Raw genomic sequence first — 9,678 nt, forward strand, 5'->3', positions numbered from 1 at the left:
TTTTAAGCCTCATTTGTATGCATGTGCGTATAAAATAACACGCGGATACAACAGGAATGTTCCCACCTGTAAACGTATAATTGTGTTGATGTCCGTGTGTTACGTCAACGTCAACGTAAACATAAATAAATTCGTACTATTTAGTAATAATATACATATGTTACGATCACAATATTATGACCTGTCTTGTATGGAAAATTTTGTTATAAAATTAAAGAAAAAAAGACATTTCTTTTGCTGCCTACAGCTGCTGGGATGTGTACGAGATAAAAAATTCTGCGATAATATTTACGGTCGAAGATATAAATGGAAGGGGCAAAATCGTCGTATTCGCAAGGCTACGCGGTTACATCTGTGTTCTACACGCGCTGTAATATAAGTATTATAGGCAGGAAAATACAAAGTAAACGCAGAAGGCGACAGGTATATGTAATGTGTATATTTTCTACACGGTGAGTTGTACTAAAAAATTTCGCGAATTACGCGACTATCGGCCCTCTGCTATAAAAAAAACCGATTGCTCGTTGGTGGCGATTTTAAAAAAGATGTTTCATTACAGTAATTTCCCGGTTGTCCGCTGCACTGATTGTAATTAACCCATTCGCTTTCTTGCACACTGTAGTGTGCATACAATCTTGATCTTCGTTTTTTTACGATTTTCTCGTGATATACTGCGTATTAAATAATTGTCAAGTATATGAAATAGGGCGAAAATTTTCTGACAAACTGATTGCCACTATTTGGTTTTTAGAATTATTGTCACATTGCGAGAAGGACGCAAATATTGAAAATAAACACAATTTCTGAAACATGTCCAAAACATTTGAAAATCGTCTAAAAAGTGTTTCTTTACTCAAATAAAAACATTTTGCGAAGGGTATTTTTATTTTAAAGTAAACGGATTGACGTGATTCGGAGACTCGCTATAATTGTCATATAATAATCGGATTGATTAAAACGTGATAAACGTGATGCCTATAATCAATCAAGCCCAATATCGATATTACATGTATAATGATTATGTATTTCATCGTACGTGCGGCTTCAGTGCAACAAGCACGTGTTGTATGTACAATGTACATGTTAGACACCGTGATGTGTACACAGCTGTTAATTAACTATATATATATACAATAAAACAGACTAACGCGCAATTGTACCGATATTATGACAAAATTGGTGACGAAATAAAGGCTTGAAATAAGTAAAGTCGTATGTGCAGGCCGGATTCTTTATTCTCTTTCGGCCATATTACGATACCATGATCGACAGACAGGTATTACAGTTTAATCATCAAGGTGATCACCGGCAGTTTAGAGCGTGCGAGATCCAAAACTGTTGTTGAACCGTGCAACAGCACTGCGCAGCAAACCAGCAGCGGCTATCAATAGCGCGCTCCGTCCGTCGCCACGAGGCGTTTTGTTTTTAGTTGCGAGTGCGGCGAGCAACTGATCGCTCATCGTTGCTACTGTTCTATCGCTTCTCTTGGGACATATTACCTCAAAATACGATATAGTTTTTCAAATCGTCGAACTCGAACGATCCAAGCCTCTGTGATTGAATATAGTTCTGTATTTGAATGCAACATTGTGTGAACCGCATTTGCCATTTTGTTTTTATACGTGACAATTCGAATCAGAGACAATAAGTATTCATATAAGTAGTTAAATATGTCGGCTTCTCCAATCGCGAGGCAAGCGACTCAGAGTCAAAGTATTCCATCTAAACGGGTCCTCATCAATGATCCCAACCAACTACCTGCGGATTACTCTTCGACGCCTGGAGGCACCTTATACTCAACCACGCCAGGAGGTCAGTTCGTTTTTTACCCTCGAGTTGACTACTTTCAGCTGTTCACAGTCTCTACCTCTCAATCCTAGGATACCATCCCAGCTGGAAACACGCGCGTGCCGGTTCGAATGGCCTTGAACGTCCCCCCCCCTGCCCCCCCCCTCCCCGCCCACCGTCTATTTATCGATCAACAACTGTTTACAATAACAAAATTTTATACCTGAATTTTACGTGCCCATTTATTTGAAGTTTTTCGCAAAAATGTTCCCACGCTACACAACAATGAAGCAATAGAAAATTGCGCTAAAATCTCTGCATCCTGCGTATTTCTTCGGATTTATAAGCTAAATAAAAAAAAAAACTGCGTGACATGTTCTATAGCGATTGTACTTTGTTAACTGCTTCCGGAATCCTACGTGTTTTAAGTCATACAAGCAGATTATAGGATCTATGACGCATGCGTACTATTCTTTATACTATACGGCGTCTGCGTGCATTCCGCTCCACATAAACTCTGGAATTTCATATGCTTTGGCTCTTGACTTATCAGGATTCCTGTTTTTTAGTAATCGTCCACCAATACAGTTGTGATAAAACTACGATCTAAATAGCCCTGCTGGAAAATTTTCCTTAAGACTGGTTTAATTGTAATGTTTGACTTGATACCGGCCTGTCACCCTATGACGTCTTAAACCATAGACTTATGCGCAAAAGAAGTGCTACCCTGCAGTTGATAAGTTCGTTATCTGGTTTTTGTAATCTGATTTACCGTTAAGCTCCACTGACGTGGATAGACTTTGTTATTGTCCATATATCGGTAGTCGTCGAATCTTGAAATTGAATAATCTTCAATTTCATCGCGTAATCATGAAGCCACTTGAGGTTCTTCAACTGGATGGTACTATGTGTGCAAAGATTTAATGTTGGCAAATTGAACCGCGTTGAAACTAGGACAGGCTTATCAGTTGTCGCTTTTAGAGCGAGTGTATAATTAACCATACGCACCCATGGCACGAATATATCGCGCTGGCGTCCCCGTGTAGTGGTTTCGGTAGACAAAGGTTTTCAACCTCAATAACGAAAGATTATAACTCGATTATTATCAAAAAGAAGCTTATCAATGTATACCGAAATGAGTCATTAGCAGGTATGGAGGCTCAATTCTTTGTTCGAATGTTGTTTAATTGTCCCCCTTCGTTCAATAATTTTCTTTTGGTTCGATTATTTGCAGGCAAAAATATTCAACTTTATACAGCCGCGCGATCTTTCCAACCGAGCTATAAGATACAGCTGTATACATACATATTTCTGTAAGTGAATGAGCTCAGAAGGTCACGAAACAGCTTGCACTCTTAGTTTTCATTGCTGAAAGTGACTGCCAAAGTTCTTCGAACAGTTAAAAAAAAAAAACGATCAATAGATTTAAAAATTAATTATTTGAGCGAGGAATCTTGTGTGGCACGATGTTGAAAATTTACCTTATAAAAAATGTACTCATGTATTCATATACTTCATTCCAATTCCCTATATTATAAATTTCGCAGTTACTTATCCCTCACTGGCCGACATAATCATGAAAACTCAATATTATCTAGTTTTAGTTAATTCAATTACACCTTTCCTCATTTAACTGTGGTTTCGTTGAATCTATAGTAGATTTATACGAGATAATGAATTTTCAACGGATTCAACTAGAACTTTATCAGTTTACATAAGTTTACCATATACATATAACTGAATCTTATTTGAATCAAGTATAACTTGCAACTGCAGTCTGACATTATATATACTTATATCATTAGTAATTTGTTTTTCCCCATGTATTCCATGCGAGATTGAAGAGGATTTGTGCAGATTTCTAATCTTGTATAAAGGTTTTCATGGAATATTTAAACTGTAACTAACTATAGTTGCACTAGGCTTCAACTGGCCACACTGATTGTCTAATAACGACCAACTTATGCCTATACTCTAATAGCTACGATCACGAGAATCACTTATTGAAAACTAATTGACCGAATTGGTTTGTCGACGAAGTAGAGATACGGGGTGTCCAATTTTAAACGATACACAAGATTATTTAAAAAATTAAACCAAAATAACTTTAGATGTTATATTTTACAATCACACGCAGCTGTCAGGTCAGGTAAAAATTGAACTCTGACTTTACGATTTACAGGTAAGATCCACCATCGCTGCTTCGAGGTCAGGAAGTTATGGAGAGTTTATTTTGTCTTTCTCGGCATACTGAAATTTCACTACGTTTGTTCTATTATTTTTAATACGTATAAAAATGCTATCTATCTGCTCCAGGTACCCGCATTGTTTACGAGCGAGCATTCTTAATGAACTTGAGGAATTCACCTATTTCGAGAACTCCACCGCGAAATATACCAGCGATTCCGGCCGATCTTTTGAAGGGTACGCTAGTAGTTCCGACCATACCTAGTCCACCGATAAAAGGTACGTGAACAAAAATTTTCAGACTAAAAATAAACTAAATCACACTTCGAACAGATCAAGATCTAATTTTTTATGCATCAATCTATCAAAAACACTTGAGATACGTTCGCTTTTTTTATTCAACCTTCACGCCAATCTCTACTACCCAAATGTATTTTTGGTCTGTACCAGCAAATCCTAATCGGTAAGACTAACATTTCTTTTTTTTTCTGTCGCGACGAAGATAATTTTCCTAATGATTCTTGCAAGAGTTTTGGACCTATATATGCCACTTGTTTATCGTCCAAAAAGAAGTTGTTTGATCGGAAGAATGAAATATTTTCATTCTATTAAATAGTCTCGGTTGTGACAAATTATTTTTCGTGCACTATTATCTCAGCAAATGTTTTGCTTTATAATTTGAGAAATTTTCCTTTTCTTAACCATCTATTGTTATTATTTCAGATATTCCAGTGATCGACGAAACTCCGGAGCAATTTGAAATGGATATGTGATAATCGGGACGGCAAAGGGGGGAAGGAGAGAAAATAGAAGAAAAAGATCATACGATCAGCATATGACCGCGGTGTCTGTTCACGTCTCGTGATTCAGAAGGACATTAGTTTAATTACCTAATTACCATCTTTATGAACGTGCCTCAAGCAGAATTGGACGGGAAAATATCTTCATTTAATTACATTTTTTCTCTAGCATCTTGATGGCTGTGAATAAACGTTCACGACGAGATATTTTTTCAATAACTACACATAAAGAGAGAATATTTTTCACTCTCAAACATGCCTTATCGTTGTTGAATCTAACTAAGGTTTCACCACACGTTTATATTTTTTTGTAGTTTGCTTTCTAAGATATTGAATAATACTAATAAATATTGTGGTTTTTAAAATCGACTATTTTCTTCATCCATTGATTAGTCCCTAAGGTGTATAATTGTATACTTAGAACTGCGATATATTCAGCGTATGTACAAATTCAGATAAATGTAATCAAAGAGATCAATTGAATAACAGATATAAGATTTTTGGACTGACAATGAGATAAAACGTTATCTTCTGCTATTGTGTCCAACTCCCGAGTAAACGAAAAATGTCAATAAATTCCCAGGTTTCCCTACTGTATGCGGAATATGTCTAAAGCACGTTCTACAGTGAATAATTGCGGGAGCTCTTATTTCATTCGGTATTGACATTGTACATAAAAGTGACCATTTGCTTTTCGTAACCCGCAACCACGGTCGTATACACAGGCCTGGGTACTCCGGCTGTAAAACCCATAGACTTGCTAAAACCGTGTTTGAAAATGAAGCCGATGTTCTGAATTTTTGCCGCTAGCGCTAGTAAGGGAGAGGCCTACTCAGCACGCAAGCGCACGGAGAAAGAGACGGCTGCCTAATATTCCTTTCTTTGTTGCACACCGGCCTCGGAGATTGCAGCGCTCCGGTCTTTGGTGCACAAATTGAGAAACACAGGCTTCAAGCGGTCACGCTGCATTATATAGGAAGGGGCTTGGAGTGGCGGCTTATTACGGTTCTCGAATCGAGTGAAAATGACGAAAGTGAGTGGCTCACCCACGGTCTTACATACAGGTCTGGTAACTAGTAGGGTGGGGAATGACTCAGATAATGAGGCAAAACCGTGGTTCTCGTCTTCGCCATCTGCAGCACTGCCCCCTCGGGGTGAGCCAATCATAAATCAGATCCGAACAGCTGATTTTTCGGAATCAACAATCGTGAATAACATTCAAAAATGAAGAAGGATGCAAATAAAAAATTATTGAGATGTTTACTAGCATTCCATGGCGGGCGTGATAATTGTTTGATTTCAACGGAATCCTCAAATGTTTAAGTCAATAAAATCCATAAACATCAAGCGAGGGCTCACAACTTTTGAGACAGTTTGAGATCTTGTATAGATGATCCACCGTTTACACACTTTACACTGAGTTATGAACACTGATATATATATACACTGGATTGGATTAAGCGTAGTGCCGTCACGCCAATTGAACGGTAGCCATTTTGTACAGATTCTTGTCACTTCAGATATATATATATATACGTGATATATGTATGTGTATATAATCGATTGCGATGGAAAATTACAGTAACAATTATTGAGGTAACAATGAGTACCTGCGTTTTTTGCAAAACAAAGCAATCAAAATATTGTGGGCGATCATTTCACAAGTGAGTATACAACGCTGAAGCGTTCTGCAAATGATAACTTGCAGAGGTTATGTCAGCATACGAAGTATTTACTAATTATATTTAACGAGTATTATAACGTACGAATCGTGTCAGTAAAAATTCACAATATTTGAATTATGAACCGATCTTATTATAATTGAAATTGAAAACTCGGGTATTATTGACTCAGGGATTAAATTATAATTCGATATGTAGATTTCCCGTGAAAGATGTGTTGCGCCTTCAGCAGTGGTTAAAAGAAATGAAGAGGAAGGACTGGAAGCCAAACCGAAATAGCACATTGTGTTCGGCTCATTTTACAAATGACTGCTTCGATAGGACAGGATTCCTAATTACATTGAAAAAGAACAGTGTACCAACTATATTTGACAACCCAAAATCAGAGTGTTCATCTTGTCACCGATTAAGGGAATATGGACGTGGCTATTCATTCTTCAAGTAAGTACCGTTACTCAATGCAACATAACGTGTGAATTAATAAATTTAAACTTTGCTTGTTATGTAGGTTCCCATTGGATGAACCTGATATTATGAAGCAGTGGATCGCAAATATAAACATTGGTCCGTGGTCTCCATCAAGTGATAGCTTTCTGTGTTCCGACCACTTTGAACTCTCTTGCTTTCAGAAGAAAAGTAAAAATTATATAACTTTACGAAAAGGCAGTATCCCAACGTTATTTGGTAAGATCTGAAACTATTAATCCCTTTTAGGTCAGAGAAAACTCAGTGTGCATAAAGACACGTTGATGTGATGCACTATTGCGTCAATGTCGTCGAAGCGGTTAATTACCTACAGATTATAAAGTGCTCTGTTACAGAAAAATCGTGTGTGACACATTTCTGTGTATTTCCATTGTCGTTATTTATTAGTAACTTATCTGTAGGTGAAAACTTGCAGCAGACCGAATTTCAGGATGAATCCGATCGGCCCACCACAGTGAATGTAACCAAATTACATGAGCACCTACACATTTGTACCTGATTTGCATGCTCAGATATGTACATCTTTTTTATTTTCTTTTGATTGTGCTTGTAACTTTTTCTTCATGTGAATGGATTGTGGATTGATACTACTAATTATATTGTTGTGGTTTATCGCACGCAACTCTATAAAAATTCCTTAACGTTTGCAAGGAATGTTTTATTCTCCATATTTTTGAATAAAGTTTTTACTCACCCAATTCGATATAATTTAATTCAAAACTTTTTTTACATGTCTTAAGCTCCACTTTGATGATCAATGGATGGTAAATGGATTGCCTAACGGTTGAATTAGTGTTATATAAATTTTTGAATAATCCGTATGAAATTCAGCCCACCATAGGATAAAGGATAATGGACGGAAACTTCTTAGAATTGAGGACTTCTTTTGAACATAAAAAAAAATCACGCTTAAATACAAGTTTTTCGTCATATTATTTAATGATCTTTTACATCATATATTTGTAAATAATAATATACCTTCGAAAAAATGATTTGTTCTTCATTTAATGTATCAAACATTATTTTACTCGTCAAAAACTTTTTTGTGTGACGAATATATCGTTAGATCTAAATAGCATATATTACGCAGTTCAAATCTAGCGCGCATTTTGTGACAACTTTCTGTACAAGATGGCGGAAATTAAATTGTTCAATTGGACGCACGAGCTTACACGTAGAGTATACGGTAATATCCAATCCAGTGTATATATATATCAGTGGTTATGAACTGTCAAAAACTTCGATGAGCAGGTTATCTTATCGGTATATATCTATATCTATCATACCCCGGGCCAATGGCGCCCCTAGCGGATAGATAGGAAACAAGACCGTGTGCTTCACTAACGGTGACACCCCCTACCACTCAAAAGTGCCGGAGTTACCAGACCTGTATGTAAGACCGTGGGCTCACCCTATTACGGTGAATCTCTGGAGGTGAAAAAACGAGATTATCGACGTGAATAAACTCGGCACGAAATTCGGTGTCGAGAATCATTCTGCGTATGCTCGTGAGCGTAATTTGCTTGGATTTGCCTGAAAGTTCCATCGGTTTCATCAAAGAACAAAGATTACTCCATATTTGTTGGTTAAAGAGTAAAAGTTATTGATACGTGGGAACTTGTACAATGAATAATTTAGTGATCGTGATTATGCAAAATCAGGAAAATCAAATGCTCAAAATACGACGAACACTACGCGATGCCTCAGACCCATTCAATATAACTTAGATATATTTGTGTTATTTATTATATATTTTATATATTGTACTTCTGTCACGTTCATTTTCTTCAACAATTCTTTCTGAAGTTCACAACAACTTTTATAGGTTATCTGACAAAATGGCGTCAACTTTCATGAAAATATGAGATCCCTATACCGGAGGTGCCTAGTTACTTCACATTTTCACTCCAGAGATCCGTAATAGAGGGAGCTTTCCAGCAACGACACAGAGCGACACTGTGTCGAACACGGTGCTTTCCAACAACGACACAGGACGACACAGTCGGACACAGCTGCGGAGCATGATTGGACACTTTGTCGGATTCATTGCTGCCAATTTTTTAGTTAGAGATTTTATTTTCGACGCATGGTATTATTTATATTCATTTATTAAATACAATGATAATCTACACGCGTTTCACAAATGTTTTTTTTTTCCTGGAGCGCTCAGTGTTCCTAGATGTTTCGTATAATGCATGAGCGGACTCTAGTGACTGAATTAAGAGCCTCAAAGCGTTCCAACAAGCACCAAGGCACAGTGTTCGACCGTGTAACACAGTGTCACACTGTGTCTCCTTGCTGGAAAGCTCCCAGAGTGACCAAACTCGTGTATATATATATCAGTGCCAAACTCACGTGAGATGAAAATGTGAGAAGTGAGTAAACTCGCTCGAGAACCGTAATAAGCCCCCTGTCTATAAGACCGTGCCCGCAACGGACATGGAAATCCAGTGGATGACATTTGTGTTCCGTTCTCTCATTGCGGATTCCAGCGATCCAACCTTACATGAGATGGCACCATAAAGCATTAATAAATAATCACTCATACTTAAGGTGGGATTTTATGGGCAACAAAAAGCGGCAGCAGTTCAGTAACTTACTAGATGTTACTAACATCTGTCTAGCAATTTGACGCAGCAGCAGTATGTTCTCAAATTGAGGACCCTAGGTATCGCATGCGATATATCTGAAATATCGAATGCGATATATGAAACTATTCTCGAGCTTCGGTTAGT

At 37.4% G+C, this 9,678-nt stretch overlaps 2 protein-coding genes across 4 annotated transcripts; both read left to right on the forward strand.

The window, feature by feature from the left end:
* The first annotated feature begins 1,388 nt into the window (after positions 1–1,388).
* On the forward strand, positions 1,389–5,140 carry LOC107217520 (eukaryotic translation initiation factor 4E-binding protein). 2 transcript variants are annotated; one of them, XM_046734603.1, is made up of 4 exons: positions 1,389–1,812; positions 3,023–3,101; positions 4,105–4,254; positions 4,699–5,140. In XM_046734603.1, exons 1-4 carry the CDS (start codon positions 1,741–1,743, stop codon positions 4,746–4,748), a joined length of 351 nt encoding a protein of 116 aa, XP_046590559.1. In that variant the 5' UTR covers positions 1,389–1,740; the 3' UTR covers positions 4,749–5,140. The 2 variants fall into 2 exon arrangements, with proteins under 2 accessions (XP_046590559.1, XP_015510566.1); XM_015655080.2 differs by lacking the exon at positions 3,023–3,101 and having other exon boundaries at positions 1,415–1,812.
* A 1,103-nt stretch (positions 5,141–6,243) lies between these two features.
* LOC124293520 (THAP domain-containing protein 1-like) lies at positions 6,244–7,894 on the forward strand. Of its 2 annotated transcripts, XM_046734604.1 has the most exons (5): positions 6,244–6,262; positions 6,358–6,439; positions 6,656–6,898; positions 6,966–7,141; positions 7,345–7,664. In XM_046734604.1, exons 2-5 carry the CDS (start codon positions 6,378–6,380, stop codon positions 7,440–7,442), a joined length of 579 nt encoding a protein of 192 aa, XP_046590560.1. In that variant the 5' UTR covers positions 6,244–6,262; positions 6,358–6,377; the 3' UTR covers positions 7,443–7,664. The 2 variants fall into 2 exon arrangements, with proteins under 2 accessions (XP_046590560.1, XP_046590561.1); XM_046734605.1 differs by lacking the exons at positions 6,244–6,262; positions 7,345–7,664 and adding an exon at positions 7,684–7,894 and having other exon boundaries at positions 6,277–6,439.
* The last annotated feature ends 1,784 nt before the right edge of the window (positions 7,895–9,678 follow it).

This window comes from Neodiprion lecontei, chromosome 3 (genome assembly GCF_021901455.1).
Source record: "Neodiprion lecontei isolate iyNeoLeco1 chromosome 3, iyNeoLeco1.1, whole genome shotgun sequence".
Taxonomy (NCBI): domain Eukaryota; kingdom Metazoa; phylum Arthropoda; class Insecta; order Hymenoptera; family Diprionidae; genus Neodiprion; species Neodiprion lecontei.